The sequence below is a fragment of the Apium graveolens genome, chromosome 6 (assembly GCF_009905375.1).
Source record: "Apium graveolens cultivar Ventura chromosome 6, ASM990537v1, whole genome shotgun sequence".
NCBI classification, from domain to species: Eukaryota; Viridiplantae; Streptophyta; class Magnoliopsida; order Apiales; family Apiaceae; genus Apium; species Apium graveolens.
Window position 1 is genome coordinate 32,862,973 of NC_133652.1, and position 22,757 is coordinate 32,885,729.

A 22,757-nucleotide genomic window follows, 5' to 3' on the forward strand; every position below is an offset into this window, starting at 1 on the left:
AATTTAGCACAAGATATTCTCATGGCATCCAGTATTCTCAAAAATAAGTTTGACATCCAATTTTTTCAATAAACGCGAGATGAAACCATTTAAATTTTATATAGAATTTTTATTAGATGGGTAACAGTTTTCATTTAATATGAACAATATATGGAAAGAATGGCATTCTCTGACAAAATCCCTATTCAAACTCCTTCCTAATCTCCGATCTCGAAATACATTGAAATACAAAATCTATCCCCAAGTTGAGTTGTTTGTTGTTGCATTTGATGCCCAACCAACCAACACCAAAATTAACAATATTCAGATTGCAATTACACAAACCTCCTGGAATAAATAATAAAATATTTAACTCCAATTATACACACACTTGCTACAACCACAACTGCCACCTTCAACAGTAGAGTACACACAAACATTAACATACATCACAACAACACTACTACTACCACTACAATACACAACCTCCTCCCTCAACTCACTCAAAGCTCACTTCACTCCCTTTTTCAAATCCCTAATCTTATTACATTCAAATCTTTTGTCCTAAAAAAATCAACATTTTCTTACATCATATTCCAAACACTAGGTTCTAAAACCAACCTTGTTTTCCCAGTTTTCAAGAAAATCCCAGTTATAAAAATCCCATCTTTATTACTTTTCAAATCTCACCCCCTTCACAAATTCACTAAAACCCCAGTTATAAAATCCCATCTTCCTTTATATACTTACAAAACATATATGTATTGATGAGTTTGGTATCTTGGGGTGGTGTTAAATGGGGTGTTTTATATCTCAACTTGCATCAAATTTTGCCTTTTTTCCTCCTTCTCCACCCACTTATCAGGTCAAGAAACGTGATGATGGGAAGCTAGTCGCTGTCTCTACGACGTCGTCTTTGCCTTTACCTTATTCTGATGACGGGTCACTTGATGTTTTGTCACTTAAGACTAAAAGGGGTAACAAGATTGTAGCTTTTTATTTTAAAAACCCTTTTGCAAGACTCACTCTTCTATACTCTCATGGAAATGCTGCTGATCTGGGCCAACTTTATGACCTCTTTGTTCAACTCAAGGCTAATCTCAGAGTCAATCTTATTGGGTTTGTACAAAGATTTCATATTTTTTCATTAATTGCTCAAATTCTTGGTTTTAGATGTTGTAAATCTTTTGGGGTGTGTATACAGATTTGATCTTTTTGATTATTTGTTAAAAATATTGGTTCTGTATGTTGTCAATCTTTTTGGGTTTGTATAAAGATTTGATCTTTTTTAGTTTTTGTTAAAAATCTTGTTTTTGGATATAATGAACCTTGAATGTGTATATGCCTAGATGGGTTTGCATAAGATTGTAATCTTTTTTGTTGTTTCAATTAATTGTTAAATATCTTGGTTTGGATATGGTGAATCTTGTGTGTGTGTTTATATAGATTTGTGAAATGTCTCTCTCATGGAGTTTGGTAAAATGTCACTTTTGATAAAAGTTCTTAATTGGGCTTCTTTAGTTGATGGTATGGGTTTCTGTTTATGAGTTTACAGCTTTTATCATTAATTGGTTTGTGAAAAAAATACACCTTTTTGGGCCTAGTGTTGTCTGGTAACTTCTTAGATCTACACTTTTTGTGCTTGAAATGTAAAGATTATCTCTTTATCCAGGTACTTAATCTCAGAGGGTCTTCTTTGTTTTAACTTAATGGGCTGTTTAATGCCTCAAAGTTATGTTCTTGACCAATTCTTTTTTTTTTTGATAAATAAAGATAAAAATGAGTTCTTGACCAATTCTTGTTACTAGTCTTTGTCCACCCTTTTAGCTTATTTGTTTTGTGTTTGTTTACTTGGTTATGGTCATTTTAGACAGTTGCAAAAAGGATAGGGCGTGCATATGAGTATTCTACTGTATGCTTTTTATTGGGAGTTGTGCTTTGAGCCAAATGTATCTCCTAGATTTTTATTTTGTCAATTTTGTTTTTAAGTTTTCTTTTCAGCTACAGTTGTTCTTGAGCCTATTACTTAAGACTTGAGCAACCTCAGCCCTGTGTATTAATTTTTCTTTTGAAGATTGCAAGTCAACTGCATTTCTCAAAATTTACAAGTAATTATAGTATGTGCATTTTCAGAATTCATATTTTGGTCAGGTCCTTCAAATTGTATTAAAGATGCATAATTTATCATCTAACAGTAATATATCTGGAAAATTTGAGGTAGTACTGTAGTTGATCACTTATTTCCCTGATGTTTAAATATCCTTGTTCTTGTGTGGCGAGATTACTATTTTTATAAAGCATTATAATTTCTCTCTGATTACGTGTAGTCTCATTTTCCATTTGCAGATACGATTATTCTGGTTATGGAGCTTCTTCTGGCAAGGTAGATAGTTAGTTACTACATGAAAGTTAGAAATTCCTACCATGCTTTTTTTGTCAATTTAATTTTCTCATCAGGACTCTGGTTGCTTTAGCAAGATAACTGTTTATTAATTCTGTTGCTTCAGCAAGCATGTACTGTACTTTTGACTTGCCTATTAAGAATTTTTGTTTCATTGTTCAGCCAAGTGAACATAACACATATGCCGACATAGAGGCAGTGTATGAATGCCTTGAAACTCAATATGGAATTAGTCAAGAAGACATAATCTTATACGGGCAGTCTGTTGGTAGCGGACCGACACTGCATTTGGCATCAAGACTTCCAAGGTTGAGAGGTGTAGTTCTGCATAGTGCTATCCTTTCTGGTCTTCGCGTACTCTGCCATGTGAAATTCACACTCTGTTTCGACATTTATAGGGTGAGTATTGTTTTCCTGATCTTATTTTCTTCGTGCAAGCCAACTTAATATCTACTTGGGGCAAATTACATGGGGGATATCCTCATGGTCTTTAACTAATATAAAAAATCATTGAATAATTTCTATGTATGTGTTTATAAGTCTTCTGGCACTAGGATCTTGATATTTTGATTTTTCTTTAAGCTGCATGCACCTGTAAAGAAATTGATGAAATTTGCTATGGTGAAGTTAATACCAGTTTTTGGCTAGCTCCCATGAAGAAATGAAACTTGTGCTATTTTTTTTTTGTTACTCTGTTCCAAAGGAGTTGTATTTTTTGTGTCGTGTAAACTGTTGCTAAAATTCATTTGGAAACTTCAAGTAGCTTGCTTTGGTCCTGTCTTATTTGTTTTGTACATGACCTGAGAATGTTATACACCGCGCAAGAATATTTTTTTAAGGGGTATTATTTTAATAGATGAATAGTATTAGGTGAATATAATGACCAAATCATCTGGTTTTGCAGAACATAAACAAAATTCGGAAAGTGAAGTCGCCCGTGCTAGTTATTCATGTAAGTAATTCTCATTTTAAATGTTGGAGCTTTGCATTTATCAGCTACTCTGTTACCAACTTTATCTGTGATGCATCAATACTTGAGGCTGTACATCTATTTTTTGTGGTTACAACAACTATTGATGGAAGATAGTCAGACTTTAAACTGCACTAATGAACTTTAGGCAATGTCTATTGAGAAAACCAGAGATTCTTTAAATGTCAAGTAGGCACCGATAGTTAGCAGATTTAGTATGGATCATTTATATAAGAAGTGTTAATGTTTCAGTCTAACCAGGCGTGTTGATTTTTACATGTCTCCTTGATAACGTTTTGATCGAGAGGTTTCTTGAGGCAAACCTTTGATCGGATGACAGGCTGTTACAAACATCACCTTTTCCTGCTACACATGATTATTATTAATTTTATTGAATTTGTAATCCATTAGGCACATTTCATTAAATGGTTGCCAAAATATATTTATTTACCTATCCATTAAATGGTTAGTAATACATAATTTCATATGGTTTTTATTTTATTATTAGGTCGAGTTATTGTGGGTCTCTAGGTCTAGTATAGAGGCTGTTTGTGAAAAATATCAGTTGATGTTTTCTTCAGAATGTTATGACATGCCATCTTTAATATTTTGTCATAATTTAAAGAATGTGTTTGGTATATATATATGCATCTTATTATGTAGTAAGACTTCCCTGCCCTTAGTCATGTACAAACGGCATACAAGAGATTGTGTTCCTGTGTAGCTCATTGGTATTCATATTGTATCTGCGTATATAGTTTAATCATACTCATATGATTGGATATGATCAAAACCATTCCTATGTATGCTTTAAGGATTCCAAATGTCAAGATATCAAATTCATGTCAATTTAAACCTTGATGAAAATGCAAATCTTTATAATTGTGTCCTCGAGCTTTATTTTCTCTATATATGCCTGAATTTTCCTTTCTACCCTTTTTCAGGGTACTGAAGATGATGTAGTAAATTGGTTACACGGCGATGGACTATGGAAAATGGCCAGAGACCCATACGAGCCCTTGTGGATTAAAGGTGGCGGTCATTGCAACCTGGAGCTCTACCCAGATTACATTCACCATCTCTGCAAGTTTGTCCAAGAAATGGAAAACATGACCACTGAGGTCCGCCTGAAAAAGATCCGCCAAAATCTTCCTTTGCCAAAAGGACCAAATGCTACAGTTGCAAAATCTACCAAATGCTGCTGCTGTGGAATCAGATTAAGGTGGCCCAAGTGCCTTACATGTTCGATCCCTAGCTGTTTACATTGCTCAAAACCTAGCTGCCTAAAATGGTCATCTCATAGCTGCCTAAAATGTTCATCTCCCGGCTGCTGCTTCAAATGTCCGAGTTGTAGCTGCGTCAAATGTTTAAGTTGTAGCTGCTTTAACTGTTTCTCGGGATCTAAAAGCCAAGGATGTCAACCACGATGTCCAGAATGTTTTAAACCTGGCTTGACGAAATGTTCATGCGGTGTAAGGTGTTCATGTTGGTGCATAAGTTTGCCATGCTGCTGATAAATTAAGGTGGGTATACATATTGGTATAATTGAGCAGGAAGAGTATAAGATAAAATTAATCTGTTTGTATAGAGATTTTAAATTTTGTTGACAATTGTCTGAAGTTTGCACTTAGAGACCGTTAAAAAGGTTACACAATTTAATTTGATGTTTCCGTGGTAGTGGTGACATTCAACCAGATTTATTTTCTTTGATTAGTTTGTTACTCCTCAGTATGTTACAGAATGCTATTTTAGAAATATGTTCGTGATGGCATTCCATAGTATTTTATCGCAAACTAGGCAGCTGGCGTAAAGAATGATAGACATGCACTCTATATCAATGTAGTAATGTTGGTTTAGAGTTTAAACCAGAGTGACAGAATAGTGGCTACTACGTGTAAGATTTTAGACAAGTACTCATTGCACTAGGTTTGTGATGATAGATACTATAGGTCGAGTAACACTCAAATGGTATTAGAGCTCCTGAAGGTCACGACTCGTACGTTACTAGAAGAGCCTTGTAGGCTGAAGTGTATCCAATAGTCTCCCCCCACAGACATTGTCACTGCAACTTACCTTTCTTTTTATTACAGGAAACCAAAGGAATAAATGATTATCAAATCTAACGAACTGAGGTCAATGAGCCCTTCACAAAAGACAACTTTTAGTGTCATTGGAAGAAACCCTTTGACGGAAGTATGTGCTTAAAACCGAACAAAATTCGAGATTTAGCAACTCATAAGCCGAAGAAAAACTGAATGTCCATTTACACAGATAGGTAGATGGAGACAATTGCACATTAGACATTTTATTAAAACGTTATCCATTATAATTTAGTGTATAAAAAGTGTTCATTCACGTAAACACTTATGTTTGTTCATTCCTTTATCCCATGTGTGGCACGTCGTTTTTTAAAATGTGATTTTTAAGACAAATTTGGTGTTGCAACTTCGGCCAAAAGAAGTTGAAAAACAAGAGGCAAGTACAAAAGATTTGGAACAAGCAAGCACAAGGATGTATTCCCACTACAAATACTTGTGAGTCTACTCTTTAGTTATTCAACAATAACACAACAAATATTTGGTACAAAAAAGTTTAACAGTTAAATTACTAACCCCGCTTTTCTCCAACAGATTAAGGGCGTTAAACAGATTACACACTCTACATACCATTCTTGTTCTACGACTTAAAAAGAACAGTCGAGAAGAGAATGATGGATATCAAATATCTTCCACAGAGATCCTGGGACTACGAGATGGTCAGCTTTAATTAATTTCAAACCACATATGTAAATAACAACTTCTACTTGTTACTAAATGGTTAGGTAGGCCCGTCAATATCAATCTTCTCCAAGGGAAGGCTGGGACGTCAATGACCACTTTGTCCAGGCTCCGTATGACCAGTTTCTTGACCTTTGTTGCTGGTGTGTTGGTCATTCCTACCAGGCCACTGCTCTTCTTGCCCAGCATCATCCCCAACTTTTTCCTGCAAAAATCAAATTGAATGGGCAAAAACATTATGCATGCCTTGTGATGGAGACGTGATCGTAACACACTCTTTGTAGATAAGCTTTCCACTGAAAGATATAAAAAGCCTAGTGCAAAAATGAGCAAAAAAGGCATCACACAAGTAAAATCTTTGAATGAAACAGCAACCCTTTAGATTGGAAATCAATCTACCTTGAGAACTGCATTCTGTGCCAAAGCCTGTTCGTAGTCGCTCCTAGCACGACTCAGCTCAGCTCTAAGAGATGCATTTTCTTCTTTCAAAATTTCAGCTCGCTGCGCCAGCTCATCACATTCTGCCTGATTCCCACCAATAAGGCACAAACGATCTTAAGTACCAGATATAGAAACAGATGCATTGATAAATTTTGAAGTACCCCTACAACTACCTGCTTACGTAACCTGGATCGGCGAGCAGATTCCCTGTTGGACTGCTTTCTTCTTTGTCTCTTGAGCTCCCTTTCATCCTGAAAATGAGAAAACAAAATCATAACATGTGATGAGAATAGAGATGTTTCTTTGGTACTGATTAAAAGAACTTTCTTTAGTGTAAAAATAAATCAAAAGGAGCCCCAAGGTTCCGCAATATACCATCTTAATTAGTTGCTTTCTACCTTATTCAATCTTAAGTCAGGATTATATATACAGATTCATTAGAAATCACACATACGCACACACAGGGACTGCATCTGATTCTATAACAATGGAGACTGCGACACTCTTTAAAAAAAGGAAAAGAGGAAGCATAATATTTGAACAAATAATTTTTTTTTAATAAATGGGAAACTGTTAATATGATTAAGACAAATATAAATCAAGCTCTCTGCAAAACTGCAAGTATTTTTGGAGATAAGTTGAAGAATCCGGGAAGGAAAGAGGAGTGATAAAGATGATGAGGTAACATACGGACTACTATGATGCCATTTTAGGTTAGGCTCGCAAGAGCTCATCAAGGTTTTAAAGTGTTACAGTCACATTACATCTGTAGTTACTGCAGTAGCCACAATTCACTTTTTATCTACAAGCCAGCCAATGCTAAAACAAGCAGAATATAGATTCTGTGCAGTGAGATCTAGGGTGAGAAAGAACCTGTAGCCAAAGCTGTGACTGCACATTATCTCTAGCTCCCGCACTAACTATTCCGCCGGTGATGGGAGGAGAAGTTACCTTCCCACGCATAGCAGGAATAGCGGAGGAAGTTGCACCGCCCCAATAATCCATACCAATATTTAAGTTGGTCGTGGGACCAGGAATAACTCCTGCAGTACCAGCGGCTGTAATTGGTACAATGGACAACGGTTGGTTGACCATTGACTGATTTGCATTTTGCCCATTCTGCAAACCATGTGCATTTCCATTCTGAGATGCTTCACCTGTAGCAAAAGCAATATGATGCTTCTTTAGTATCCAATATCACTGCAAAAAAGTTACAAGGTTTCAACACATTAAGAAGGGGCACACCTTCAAGAGAATCATGCCTACTTCCAGACTTGATTTGTAAGTCCTGTACAAAATCATGTACACAAATAAGTGGTAAAGGAAACTATATAACAAATTAATATATAAATATATATACATATATGTATGTATATGGAAGCAGAAATGATATCATGCTGGATCTCCTAATAATAATAATAATATTTTCTATTCATTTTTATTTTTTAGGAAAATAGTATAATACTAGCAGCTTTGAGTTGATGAGTTGAACTGTTGACGCTCTAGGGAATAATGCTAATTGCTAAGATGTTACTCGTGTTTTGCATTATTTCAATATAACGTCTCCCTAATAGGAACCTTTATCTCTGAAACCATACAGAACATTTTAAGAAATCTCCAATATTTGCCAAAGATAGTAAAAAAGTTCAACTTCTAGTTTTTTAGTATATAGTGACTTCAGGGTCCTACCTTAGCTACATTAGCTAACCAAGTTAAAATTTATTCCTTTCCCACAAAACTTCTATTTAATTACTCTTTAACTTAAAGATCTCGAGTTATTTTCCTTGCTTCTTCAAAATCAGATCTCCATTTATTCCCTTCTTTCTTTACAATCAGAATTCTGTCGTCAGCTTAAATTTACATCTGCATGCAGCACCGGGGTATTTTTAGACACCAAGGAATCAGAGAAGTATCTGGTTGGGCCAAAAACGGTCTCAATGTTGCTATCAGGTGACTATGCATATTAAAAAAGGATATGTAGTGCTATAGACAGCATAAAAATAAATTATCATAAGAAAAGCTGATACAAAAAAGGAAACATTATTTGTACTAATTAACTATGAATCCAATTTAGTACTGCACACTAAATACGTTCGGGGTGTGCGGGGGTGCGGTTCGACACGTACGGAGTGCGCCACCCGGCATGTCCCCAATCCCCATATTTTACAAATCAGATTTTTTGGGGGGTGCGGGAAGGGCAGAAATTATAATATTTTTCCCACGACTTTCACTTACCAGTTTCAATTAGAGGAGCCCTAATTTGAAGTCTAAAAGGAGAGACAACTGAGGCTACCAAATCTTCGCCATCTCTCATTCCGCCGTCGTACCGTTCACCCTTGCAGTACTGTGGCGCCTAGTGCCGTTTATCTGTCTCCTTTCCGTCGTTAACAACCGGGTATGTTCTTTTCATCCCCATCTTCAATTTCTAGTCATCAATAGTGTGTTTTGTAGATGTGTATAGTCGATGTCAAATCAGTGATATAGTCAGTTCCGCTGTTCATATCATGTATGTATAGCATGTATGTATATGGGTATAACTTCTGTTTGACTGCTGACTATGTTTAGGTGCTTCAATTGAAACCACGAACTGTTCAATTAACTTTTTTATAATTAAGTTATTTGTTGTGCTTATTCTTTTAATATATATATATATACTATTTTTAATATTTTAAAAAATTTCCGTATTCCCCGAATCCCCAAATTTTTAATTTGCTGTATCCCCATACTGCGCACACGCAACCCCGCACCTACACCCATGCTTACTAGCTTACAATACAGACACAAGTCATCACAAGACTATAAGAGGCCAATCAGAAACTGGTGTTCTTAATTCTATATATGAAACCATGCTTCCAATTAATTATTTTACAATCTAATACACAAATAAAAGCATTTATCTGTAAACATGCTTACAAGCTTACACTATACATACATTTTGGGAATTTGCATCACTTCCATCCTCAGTTGATCCATCGCTTGCACTATCACCACTGCAAAGGCAAATAAATTAGTACATTACGTAACAATATAAGAAACGCTACTACTGAACTAAACAGCTAAAATATCAATTATACCTTTTAGAGTATCCTCCATTAGCAGCTGCTCCTAATGTTTTACTGGCTTCATTATTTTTTCCGGTTATCATATTTAAACTGCCCAAACTACCCTTTGACCTTTTAATCGGCAACTTTTCCTTCCCCTCAGACACCTTACCATCGGCTTCTGTGCTTCCAGGTGTACTACCCTGCACGTAAATCTCATTCTTCAGATAGTCTAGTTGAAGAATTTTTAGAAGTAAACCAAAACAAATCTATGTCACTCACGAAAGCCTCAGCAACACCATTAGGAGAAGGCATAGCAAAAGGACTGAATGGATAAGATCCCTGGTGGTTTGGTTTACAACACATTAGTATGTAGCAAAAGACAAGGGAACTAGCCAATCACAGTAACTACAATCAAACATCAGTTACCGGAGGCATAGATGGGTGTGCATATATTCCACCATGGGGATACATAACATATGGATGTGGTGGAGTGCCATATGGCGGCATCATATGCTGCACATAAACAATAATCAAATAGAAATCACTTACAAGTCAGTGTTATTCAAGGCACCAGACTTAGAACATCATTTTAAAGCTTTGACCATCCTCGTAATAACATTGAGGCATTATGAAATCCCACTAATATGCCCCAGATAGCCACGAAATCAACCCCTTGTATAGCTTATGATTAGAGCACAGTTTGTCAACATGCACTGTCAGGGATTTTATAAGGGTGGAAAAGAATACTATCCAATAATCCCTTTTCAAAAATCTGAACATTCCTGTGTGTTGTTCAATCCTAAATGTTCTTTTCAGATATATTTCTATCTTAATTACATCAGTGGTCCGATCAAGTTCTCCTAAGGGCCTATGTCTTAGAGTCATTTGCATATTGTATTTGAAGGCAAATCATACCGCCTGGTCCACACAATATTGCAAAAGAATAAGACTTAACGCACCTAAAGCCCAGTAACAGAATGCACATAATTATATACGGTATGGATCTATTGTGCAGCTAATGTGAAAGGTCAATTAGTTCTAACAAAGGAATCTACAAATTTCAAATCAAGTAACTAGAAGCATACCTGGACTCCCCACATGTAAGGATGAGGAGCTTGAGGACTTGATGCCATATACCCATGTGGAGGCATAGGAGAATATGCCTGAAGAAATTAAAACAAATAAATCTAGAAAATGTTTCTACATTTTCTATTGACGAGAAATGTTTAAGAAGCAAAACCTGAAACCCAGACCAGTCTGGAGTAACGGGGCCAGCAGCAGCAGCAGCAGCAGCAGCAGGTGATGGCTGCTCCTAAACATTACCAAGAAACACTCACATAATTTTATATTTGTAACAAGAGACATGGTATAACTAGAACTAGTCAAAAAACATATGAATAAACATGTAAAGAACTCGTAGGAGCTTCTTAAAAACCATTGGTAAACCTGAGAAGTAGGGATCTTTGGCTCCTTAGCCTCTTTTACATCCTTGGGTGTTTTATCCATCCCACTACTACCCATAATCTATACGGATTACTCCCTAGAAGCCATCCTGCAGAATACAAACCGCGTCATATAATGCAGTTTAACCAGATACAGTTCACCACTTAAAAAACCCAAGTGTGAAGCATTGTATACATTTCCTACGTACTTTACACTAACATATTCCAGCTAAATCAGTTATACAAGTAAATGCAAATTAAAACACTTTCGCAAATCTCCCATCTACTTAAAAAATATACTTGGTCCAAAACTTTATTAACCAGCAATGCAGAATCAATAAAAATGTAACTTTTAGACACACCAACTATCCTTATCTACGTTGGGAAATTATGTTACAGCAACAGTAGCTGTGATAAAATACGGAACAATCCCCCAATTTTAACTCCGAAACAAAAATCAAATATTAAACTAACAATCCAACCCTAGTTTCAGGTCTTACACATATCAGTAAATTCTACCAAACATAAAAACAAACGGAATTTAGCAATAAAATCATATACGAGCTCAAATTTAAGCTTAAACACTAATAAAAAAAATAAACAAAAAAATAAAATTAAAATTGAAAGCTGATAAATTGAATTTACCGTCAAGCAAAGCCAAATTAAAATCCAAAACTCCAGCTTCAGAGTCAACTCAATTGATACAAAAACTGCAAAAAGTAAAAATTAAAACTTATGTTAAAACAAACAAGCAAGTCAAGAAACCAAAAAAAACTAGATCAATGAATTAATCAACAAATTACGTATGATTTTGTAAATACATACAGGGAGTTATGAGGATAAAGAGATGAAATAAGAAAGAGTGTAAGTAATTTAGAAAAATAGGAGAAATTAGGGTTTGAAAATTGGAGGTGGAGATCGTTGAGTTTGGGAGGGAGAGAAGTGAAGTCGTAATGTCGTATTGTTTCTCGTCTCTCTCGCACACACTGATTGTTTTGTGTATGGTCGAATTTTTACCTTGTTTTTTTAACGAATCACTGAATCTTCAACCATTTTTAACGGCTGCTAAATTAACTTTTTTATTTTTTCACAGGTGTTAAATACCGGGTGGTGGCCCTAAATGTCACTTGTGGGTTAAAAATGACCCTAAATATCATTTCGAAATGGTATATTGTATAATGTTTATGTAAAAGACATAAAACGGTATTTCGTGTAACGTTTTGACATTTTAATAAAACGGTAGATAAAGTACCGTTTTGGTACAAAACGCTATATGATGTACCATTTTGAGCCAAAACGTTACTTCAACTAACGTTTTGCACATTATAAAAAAATTAGCTCTATAGCCCGTACAATGCACGGGCATGCTCTATATTGCGTTAATTCAATTTTATTTTATTATTGTGATTGGTAACAATATATTTATGTTATTTTCCGATGGATAAATGATATATTTATTTGTGTATGTGAGCATGAGTATTTGTGGTATGATTACAATGTTGTTAGATTATTTGTTTTAATTACAATTATTGACAGTATATGCATGTGGTTGCTAGGTGGATTGAGTACGTATTTGTTTGAATATATATGAGTTATGTTTTGGATGTGGTGATATTTGGGTTGAACGTATTCTTGAAAATTTGACTCCAACAATATAGGTTATAATTGGTATTTCTTGTTGTCGACTGCTAATGGCGATCCATGTGGGTTGTTTTAAAAATATTTGTGGTATTTCTTGTTGTCCACTGCTAAAGGTGATCCATGGGGGTTGCTGTAAAAGTGTTTGTGCTTATTTGAGAATACTGCAAGATATAGTAGTTTGTACATTTATAATTTTATTTTGATTGTTATTTGAATATTTATTCTTGACCTCAATAACTTTTCACATCTCTCATTCAATATTAACAAATACATAGTTCTGAACATGTTAGGCTTCTTCTGGTTTCATTTGATACAAAAGCATTACTAAGATTATCTGCTTCAGTCGCTGTCATTCTTTCAAGTTGTGACGTGTAAGGTCGCAACTAAACATCGATATAAACAAACACGATCATATGTTTAATGAAGGCTATAAGGCAAAAATTATATGTGTGTCTGTATTCATTTTCTACCATACATTTCAAAGAAAATAACACATGAGAAATAGAATGGTATATAATTCACTTTGGACGATTAAAGAAAATAATAACAAGATATCTCGGAGGTCGATTACTTATACATAATACAATCTTTAGCTAGTGTGATGCACGGACATTCTCTAAATATGTATAAAATATTGATTTGTTCATAATTAAGCTGAACCACACAAAGACCGCCGGCAACAAATATCTCTTGACCTGTGGACCTGTCTCACGTGCAAAGAAATCGGAATTCATGAATAAGTCAAAAACCACCTCGTATGTGAAATATCTCTTTTGTGTTCCTGGAGTACATATCATTCATCTGCAAAGAAACCAGATCCAGCCGTATGATGCGAAAGAGCTACAATTCAAACTCTTCCAACGGGTATACTATGTATGGCAGATCAAAGATCGTAGGCTTCCTATTCTTGCTTGCCTCAACGCGCCGCAGCCACTACTTTGACTCCTTAGGAAAGGAAAGAAAGGAAGCAGAGAATGAAGAGAGTTCTCTAATCGAAACTTGAAGTTGGTAGGGGGGTTGCTACAGTGATTCGGGCGGTTGGGGAGTTGGAAGAATCCGTTTTTATGAATAAGTTGTCCAAGTTGCCAAGAAAGAGTTCCTTTACGGCCAAATCTCAATTTGTGGAAAGTAATTTATTTGTATGTTAAAAATGTGATTAAAAATATTTTATGTATTTGATATGTTAAAAATGTGATTGATTAGTGATACAACACTTAGTGTCAATACAAGTTTGAATTGTACTTATATATATACATACACACACACATATTATATATATATATATATGAAAGTTCCTTAATCTTTGTCGAAATTCGAATTTATTTGTACCATAAAAATATAATAGTTAAAGTGACAATAGTATATATAATTTATCTAATTAGATGCATTAATAGTTCAATGCACATATGTATGCTCGATACGTAATTTTTTCAGTTGACATATAACTCATATGTTATTAATTGTCAAATTTATAATATGAATACGTGAATTATAAATGTTAATATTTAGAATTTTAAATTTCTCTGAAATATCAAAAAATACTTAATTTGAATTAGGTTTATGTTTGATATGTTTCTCGCGTATAAATATTGGATGATATATTATTATGAATAATATTATTGAAATATTTTATGTATATATGGACTTATTACTCAAACATAAATCTAAATCAAAATAAGTAGTTTTTGGTATATATTTCAGTGATATTTAAAAATATAAATATTAATGGTGCATTAATTGAAAGAATAAGTGTGAAATAAATATCACTAAATTATGAACGGACATGAAAATATATATAATTCGTTAATTTTTTTAGATTTTTTATGTGTTTATATTATAATTGCGGTTAGATTATTTTTTGTGTCAAAAATGTGATTGATGACTAAAAGTTAGTAGCTCGATCGAGTATTCAATTCGAGTATTCGCTTTTAAAATGCTAGTCTGGTTCGAATAAGTACATATACATGTATGTGTGTGTGTGTGTATGTGTATATCTATGTATATATGTATATATGAATATGTATATGTGTATACTAATTATGTAAATTTAATAAATTTTAACAAATGATTATATATTTAAATAAATTTTACATTTACGTTAATGTATATAGTACACAATGGTGAAGCATATTAATGATGCGTCAATTAATATATATATATATTAATTATGAGTAACAAATATTATATAAGTATTGATATTCAACTAATAAATATTAATTGTGAGAATAAATATAAAATAAATATTATATAGATGTTAAGTAAGGGCATAATAGTCATATAAATTAATTTACTCAACAAACTCGCTTGTTGTTGTATTATATATATATAGTAGTTAATAGATTAATTAGCTATTAAGTATGTTTTAATAAAAATTAGTTATTAATGCGTAGAGAATTAAATATCTTATAATAATGGAGGTATTAATACGAAATAAATAGGATGGGGTAAAAATGTCATTTTATACCTTGGGGGTATAACAGTCATTTTACTTGATTAAATTGTCTCATTGAAACCCCCACTTGCTCTATTATATATATAATAGATTAAAAAAAAATAAAGTACCAAAATAGAACACCATGTACCGTTTTGCATTAAAAAAACAAAACGTAAGACGAAGTACCGTTATGAAGTGACATTTTGGGTTATTATTTTCAAAAGTGACATTTTGGCCCATTTAACACTCAAAAATGATATTTTGGTCCATTGTTCTTAAATACTACACTCCCAATGTCCCCCGACAGGTATACACCCGACACATATTTTATCACTCCTTTATAACATATTTGTATGAATTATTTTAATTTTTTTATTCTCAATAAAAACTTGATATTTGAAGTTTAATAAGAAAACAAAAAATTTAAATGAATTATGAAATTGTGTTTTTTATTCACCTTAAAATGTGTGTCGAACATTGAAAAAAAACCTGTATATAATTGAATAGAACATATGTAGTACTTCATTTACACGTGTTGTCTAATCATATATGTAACGCCCCCAAATTTAGGGTCATAAGATTTGATCGTCACGATGAGACTTCAAAATAAAACAACTTATTTAGTTAATAAACAAATACCATCAACAATATGTAACATCTGCTACCCCAAATATACCAATATCGTTTCAGGTTACAATGCTAGAAACAAGAATTTCAAATTTCACAAATACATTTTTCCTTTCTTTTAAAACTCTTTTCAACAATTCCCGATTTCGAAAGTTAACCCGCTGGTATAACTTCGAAAAGAAGTATAATAGACTCAAATATGTAATAACATAACTAATAAACATAAACACAACTTTACATAACCGAATTTACTCTAGTTCTGCAAATCTTAGACTAACCATATTTATAATTGCATTTTTCTCTGCCTTTCTCGAATTACACGGCTAAACAGCCTTAGTTATTTCTCAGTGGAAGGTTAAATTTAAAAAATACAAGTTTAAGCGAAAGAAATGCTTAGCAATTTAACATATTTATGGTATTTAGATATAAAATCGCCATATGCAATGGAGTAGAATATTTATAAAAAATTGTTGAACTAGAAAATTAGTTAAGGACTCCAATAATTATTTCCTCAACCGTATTCAAAATCATTTATGATATTAATACTCATTTTGATGTCAATGTCAACTTAAATATCAATACTAATTTTGATGCTAACATCATCCCATGCTTAAGTCAACAACAACTTATATATTAATACCAAAATTTGATATTAGTGACAATTTAAATATCAATATCATTTTTTTATATAAACCACGCAACAACTTAAATCTCCACCAGAATCAGAACCAATAAAATTATATTTATAGTAAAATTGCAAGCAAACAATATGAGACAGTAATAAAAATCTGAATAAGTTTTATATCAACGCTTGTTAGGTAATGAATCACACACACAGAGGGGGGGGTGAATGTTTTTTCTGATTTTAGGCTTTTCTTGAAAGATAATGGTTGAACAAAGTAAATTAAATCTTGTATAGAAAAGTGTTCATGCAAAATTTAAACTTGCATACAATAAAGAACACAGATCTTCAAAACTCACTTAATTTTTGTATTAAAAATTAAGATGTTTTGCTACAAAATTTCTAAGTTCTTCTAAGTTAAAGAGCTCAGCTTCTTCTCGAGAGTGTTACAATAATTTTTGATCTAAATTGTTACATCTAACTAGAGGACCAGTGTTAACTTTATAGCTCAGTTGACTGCTGGTTTACACAGTGGATAATAAACATGCTATTAGATTTTCTAAACTGTCACTTATCATTTCTATTTATAGAAAAATAAATCTTCCATTTCTGGCTTAGCATATCTTTAGCATCCCGTGTTTACTTTAATCTTCCTCTGTCAGTTAATCTTTACCATTGATCTTGCACACTCTTCAAGCTGCTTTTTGTAGACTTGTCAATCTAGTTGTTGGATTATTTGTTGATTGTTTATCTTGGATATTAAACTGATATGCAATTTTGTACTTTGAGACTATACTTCGAGATCTCCAGTTTGATTCATTTGAACACTTGATATCTTGATAAGTATAAAGGCTTATTGAGATGTCTGATACTCCATAATGAGTTTGGCTTGTAGAGGTCTTCAGCTAATTGAGATCTCTAGTCTTCATAACTTCACTTGCCTTGTAGATATCTCTGAGTTCTCGAATGGATATAGACTTCTCGATAACTCTGAGTTCTCTAGTGAAAGAATGACTTGTCGATATCTTTTTGAGTTCTCGAGTAACTTTCCTGACTTCTCTACTCCCGGTGGATATTGCTTTATTCGTTGAGTAGATATTGCTCATCCGTCGAGTAGATGTATAGCTTATTCGTCGAGTAGATATTGCTCATCCGTCGAGTAGATGTTATTCATCCATCAAGTGGATATATATAGCTCATCCGTCGAGTAGATATTGCTTATCCGTCGGTACTCTCTGGAGTTTGAATGAATTCTCCATAAGTCATTCTGGAGTTCTCGAATGACTTCTCTATAACATTAAATTTGTGACTAGCAGAGATCTTGACTTAGAACATTTTTCTCCAAACAGATTTATTCAACTCCAAGCTTCTTCAAAATTCTTCCGAGGCATGATCTTCTTGATCTTCTTCCAGATAGAATCCTTAGGCTTGTACTATTTTAGGAAAAAGACTCCAGTCTGCTCTTTTGCATTTTTACAGACTTTAAGTGATACAAGTACAGAATACAAATTTTGATAACAATACAACTTACTTAGGATTGGCCCCAAGTTTAACTGATTGCTAATGACATTTTCAGCTTCAGTAATCTTTGACATCATCTATTATATGTTACAATCTCCCCCAACTTGTTCATTATGAAATTATGCACAAGTTCTGGTTGATGATGTCAAAACTTTATCTAAATGCAGAACCCAAGAACCCAATTTCCCCATCTGATCTTCTTTTGTGAGTTGCAGAGTTGCATTTAGATTTATTCTTCCTTCTCCCCTTATCAAGAAAAGATTCCTTCTCCCCCTATCAAGAAAATAATATTATTATCTAGAAACATCCATTAGCTGTTTTGGCATTTAGATATATTCTCCCCCTTTTTGACATTATCTTCAGGAAGAAAGATCCAGCTAGATGCACATTGTTCAAGCCTTTGTCAATGTTCATGTAGAACACTATCAGCAGCTTCAAGTTTTAGTGAAGTCTGTAGTGATGAGTTTACCAAGTAGATTTGAATAGGAAAATCCTAAGCTCTCCGTTCTTTTGAATAAGTAGTCTCACTACTTCTCACTGCACTAGTCTCATGACTTTTAAGAGTCAGAGTTACCTCACAAGGATTGCTAAATCCAGACACTCATTCTACCTCTCCTTTTACCAGGAAGGATCCTGCCTCTCTTATTTTCTATTTTTTTTCTCAATCTATTCTCTCATTCTCACATGAAAGACTCAATTGTTGTTTGTCCTACAAAAATAAGAGGTGGCTGAGATGAGTTAATCTGGGATCATATGATTAGGGGAAGACCATATAGGGTTAATCATACTCATTTCACCAGAAAAATGAGTGCAAAAACATCTATGACCGGGGTCACAGTTTGACTCACAGGTTTCCATGTGGTTATGATAGTGTGTTGTCCTCCAATTGTTGTAGTGGGAACCTCCAATTGAATTGGAGGGGATTTGACTGGGTTACTGCCATGTGCACCAGCCTCAAACCCTTGTGTGTCTTGCAACACACTAGCACTTGAATGTGCTAAGCTTGCCTTTCTTATGACTTTATTATATGCAATTGTTCTTCTAGCTTTGACTGCTAAGGCAGCCTCTACTAGAGTTATGAGGGGAGTTATTCCTTCTTGAGGAACCTCCAATTGAATTGGAGAGGATTTAGATAGCTCCCCCTCAGGATTACTACCCTCAAACCTATCAGTCTGCTAAGACTGTTTTGCACATGAAGGTGCATTAGTGATATTCATGAGAAGCTGATAAATTTCCATGTTTGCGATACCAATTCCTTTTTCTCAAACAACAAAATAACTGAAGAACATCTTAGGGATTTTGTCCTTTTGTAAAATAGGTTCCTTTTGAGAGTTACCTGAGTGGGATTGTGTTTGAGTTTGTGTTTGTGTTGATGTGCCTGGGTAAACTGCAGTTTGGTTTTGAATTATTTTAGCTGCAGTTTTAGCACCAATATCTGTGAATTGATTATTTGAATTCCCTGTTGATGTCTTGTATAAACCTGTAATGCATCGAACAAATATATCTTTTTGGAGTTTCATTAGACAAATACATTGCAAGATATTTTAGCTGCAAGCATTATTGCAGAGAAGGCAAAATTCAATATAGATATAAGCACATAGGAATCATTACACAAATAAAAGAATACTTAGAGAAGAATTTGGATTTTCATTAATAATAATAGAAACTGAGTACATCAAGATATAGATTTAACAAGTAAATCCTAATCATAACTACTCTAGTTTGGACTCCTTCTTCTCTGCCTCTAATCTCCTTGCCTTGTGCTCGTAAGCCCTGGACATGGAGTTTGCAAGAGAGATGATTCTCTCCTGCAGCTCCAGAGCAGCAAGTCGTTGCTGCTCAGCCACCCTGGCTCGTCTCTCCTGCTCGAGAGAGACTTCCATCTCGAAGAAAAGAATATCAAGTTGATCATCCCATGAGAGTTCATCAAAGATCTCTCGTGGAAGATCAAAAGGACTACATACGATCCCTTTGATGCAGATTTGAAGTCCAAAAGGATCATAATAGACCTTATCGTCAGTCAAGTTCCGAGCTGGAAGATAAACACCGTGGTTGAGTGTGTGAAAAACGGGGGCAACCATTGGAGCGAAAAGAACAATAAGTGAGTTTTGAGGCTAAAAAGTTTATTAGAAAGAGAGTGTTGATGAATGATAAAGAGGGATGAGTTTTTAATTTATAGAGGGAGTAAAGATAGAAACCAATAGACTCTTGAGTTACCCGGATAATACGAATAATAAACACATGCATATTAGACAGTTAGAAATGACTAGTTACTATTCCCCATGCAAGTACTCAAGAATATTAATTACTTTAGAGAGTGACTATTCCCCATGTAAATAAGCACGTACTCCCTACACAAAAAGTAACTCCTCCTATCAGCATTCAGTCAAATAAATTAACCACTATCAGCATACTCAAAACAACACAAATGATGTATTAGTCTACTAACATTGGACTAACCTATTTCCACGTAAACAAGAAATCTTATAATCATGCAAATATGTCAATAAGTCAGAGAAACTAGAGACAAGTATGTCAAAAGTATTTTTCTGAACATAATTTATGAATTAAATTTGTTCAGTTTTTCATACTTTTTGCTTCTTTTGATCTGTTATTTATTAAGTTCATATACTGAGGATATGAAGTAATAAATATTCAGTTTACTTAGAATTTTGAAAAATTCCAAGTTCAAATTAATCGATAAGTCTGGGTATTTATAGTGAAAGTAGATGACTTGTCGAGAACTCAAAAATAGACATTTGGAGTTGTCTATCGAGAAGTCATTTAAAGAAATGAGGTACATGTTGAGAAGTCATTTTAAATTACTCTTATAGAGAACTCAAACTTGACTTATCGAAATGTCAAATAAATACTCAGTTTGTCCAAAAAGCGGACTGAATCAATTCTAACTTTTATTTGAATAAATTTGAAATAAAATTATAATAAATTTTCCAAAATTAATTTACCAAAATAATTTATCAGTTTAAATTATTTCAGTTCTAAGTTATTGATAAGTCAAGAATTGTACTTGTAGAGAACTCTGTGAATGAACATTATTAGAGAACTCTACAAGGACTTGTCGATTAGTCATTTTAAACCTATCGAGAAGTCACTCGAGAAGTCAGTAAGTTGACTTATCGAGGACTTCCTCAATTTATACTTATCGAGAACTCAGTTTGCTAGATACTTTTGGTTATTGTAATTCTGCCTTTAGTTAATTTTACATATTAAGGATGTAAATTAACACCTAAGCAGTTTACTCAGAAATTGAAAAATTCCAAGTTAAATGAATTTGAAAGACCAATATGCAGAGATTTTTGAAATATTTATAATTCATATTTCAGTTAATTTCCAATTTAATTAAATTAATTTTGATATACTGGAGATTAATCTGCTGCACAACATTAGCTGAGTTGTGACGACTGAGAATTTTGTGACGTAATTAAATCAATAAAGTATGCTTTATGTGATGTGATTATAATTATGTGATTAAGTGTTGATTAATTGTCTTTTCTGTATATTAGAATATAGGAGCGTAAATAAAAGCGTTCCAATTTAAAGAGTCAGCTTAGGAGTTAAGCTGTGTTGTCGGGCCGTCAGGTAGAACGGAACGCGTCCTAATAAGGAGTTAAAAAAATATAAAATGTGAATTATGTGTGATTGAATAAAATGAATGTGTAAATAAAGTATTTCATCCTCAGTGACGTGTCGGTCGATAATGATAATGAGAAGCGTAATCGAAACGCTGAGCGTCGGGCCGTCAGGCTGAACGTGACCCGGTACGCGTAGAAAATGATAAAGATTAAAAAAGGGACAAATTCTCTGATCAGACCTGAGTTGTTATATGTTCGTATATGTGTGATTACTGGTCTGTGTGCATGACTATGTGCTCTATGACATTTTTATGAATTTAAAGGAATTATTTGATTTAAATAAAGGTTTATTTAACCTTCATGCATTTTTATAAAATTATCCGAGTAAGATAAAAATATGTGATTTGTTTTGTTATCTTCATAGTAGTCCTAGAGACTTTTTAAAAATGATGAATGGATTTATTTGGTGGTCATTGCATTTTAATTGATTTTTATGTGGAAAAATGTTATTATTAAGGCGGCTTGCGTAATTCATATAAAATCAACCGTTCGCTCAAAAGTTTATTATGAGTAATGGTTGGAAAGCTAATTTCGAGATCTACGAATTAAAATTGTCACTTGTAATAACTTTTGAATTTCTGAGAGAGATATATTTTATAATTGATTTTTATTACATTTGAGTAAAAAGAAATGATCAAATAAGCATAAAAAGGAATTAGTAATGTACTAATTTGCCCTTGTCTTTGATGGTGTATAAATTCATTCTTGCCCCCCCCTTTTTCTTTTCTTTCCCGTGCACCCCATTCTCCCCTTCTCTCTTTCTTTTTTTACTCCCTCTCGGCTACTCTCTCTCTCTCTCTCTCTCTCTCTCTCGGCTCCCTCCATCTCTCTTCTCTCTCTCTTGCATGCAACACCTAATCTTCACTCAAACTCAAAGATATTGCTTTCTATAGTTTCTATTTTCGGTATACTTCTCAAATTCCATTTGCATGTAAGTTTTTGTGTAAGTGTTTTGGTGATGATCTCTATGGTTGTGTTCAAGGAAATTGATTTCTTGATACAAAACTATAAGAGTAAATTCAAGAGGATTATGTGGTTTAAAACTCAAGAGGAGACCCGTTGCGGGCTCTCTTAAGTTCGACCACCACCGGCTATGATCCAAGGAGAGCCGGTTGAGTTTAAATGATATGTTAATTTTTAAGCCTTGCATGTTTTGGTTTCTTGAAGGCTTGAAAAGGGTTTTGTATTTTTTAGAAACTCAAGTA

General features: G+C 33.8%; 2 protein-coding genes across 2 annotated transcripts; one reads left to right on the forward strand and one right to left on the reverse strand.

The window, feature by feature from the left end:
• The first annotated feature begins 286 nt into the window (after positions 1–286).
• LOC141663800 (uncharacterized) lies at positions 287–5,036 on the forward strand. The gene is made up of 5 exons (XM_074469621.1): positions 287–1,098; positions 2,326–2,362; positions 2,543–2,779; positions 3,285–3,332; positions 4,295–5,036. Exons 1-5 carry the CDS (start codon positions 776–778, stop codon positions 4,862–4,864), a joined length of 1,215 nt encoding a protein of 404 aa, XP_074325722.1. The 5' UTR covers positions 287–775; the 3' UTR covers positions 4,865–5,036.
• An 809-nt stretch (positions 5,037–5,845) lies between these two features.
• On the reverse strand, positions 5,846–12,067 carry LOC141666850 (bZIP transcription factor 16-like). The gene is made up of 14 exons (XM_074473063.1): positions 11,880–12,067; positions 11,700–11,764; positions 11,059–11,164; positions 10,853–10,924; positions 10,698–10,775; positions 10,039–10,125; positions 9,892–9,951; positions 9,643–9,812; positions 9,501–9,558; positions 7,814–7,856; positions 7,442–7,725; positions 6,742–6,819; positions 6,527–6,652; positions 5,846–6,332 (listed from the first exon to the last, which is right to left on the reverse strand). Exons 3-14 carry the CDS (start codon positions 11,131–11,133, stop codon positions 6,216–6,218), a joined length of 1,248 nt encoding a protein of 415 aa, XP_074329164.1. The 5' UTR covers positions 11,134–11,164; positions 11,700–11,764; positions 11,880–12,067; the 3' UTR covers positions 5,846–6,215.
• Positions 12,068–22,757: the final 10,690 nt, after the last annotated feature.

Bases quoted from the DNA above. Each gene is read 5' to 3' on its own strand.
- LOC141666850 (XM_074473063.1), bottom strand. From the start codon at position 11,133: ATGGGTAGTAGTGGGATGGATAAAACACCCAAGGATGTAAAAGAGGCT. The intron at 9,952-10,038 runs GTAACTGATGTT...CCAAACCACCAG, and splicing joins CACACCCATCTATGCCTCCG to GGATCTTATCCATTCAGTCC. The intron at 9,559-9,642 runs GTATAATTGATA...TTGCCTTTGCAG, and splicing joins AATGGAGGATACTCTAAAAG to TGGTGATAGTGCAAGCGATG.
- LOC141663800 (XM_074469621.1), top strand. From the start codon at position 776: ATGGGGTGTTTTATATCTCAACTTGCATCAAATTTTGCCTTTTTTCCT. The intron at 1,099-2,325 runs GTTTGTACAAAG...TTCCATTTGCAG, and splicing joins CTCAGAGTCAATCTTATTGG to ATACGATTATTCTGGTTATG. The intron at 2,780-3,284 runs GTGAGTATTGTT...CTGGTTTTGCAG, and splicing joins TCTGTTTCGACATTTATAGG to AACATAAACAAAATTCGGAA.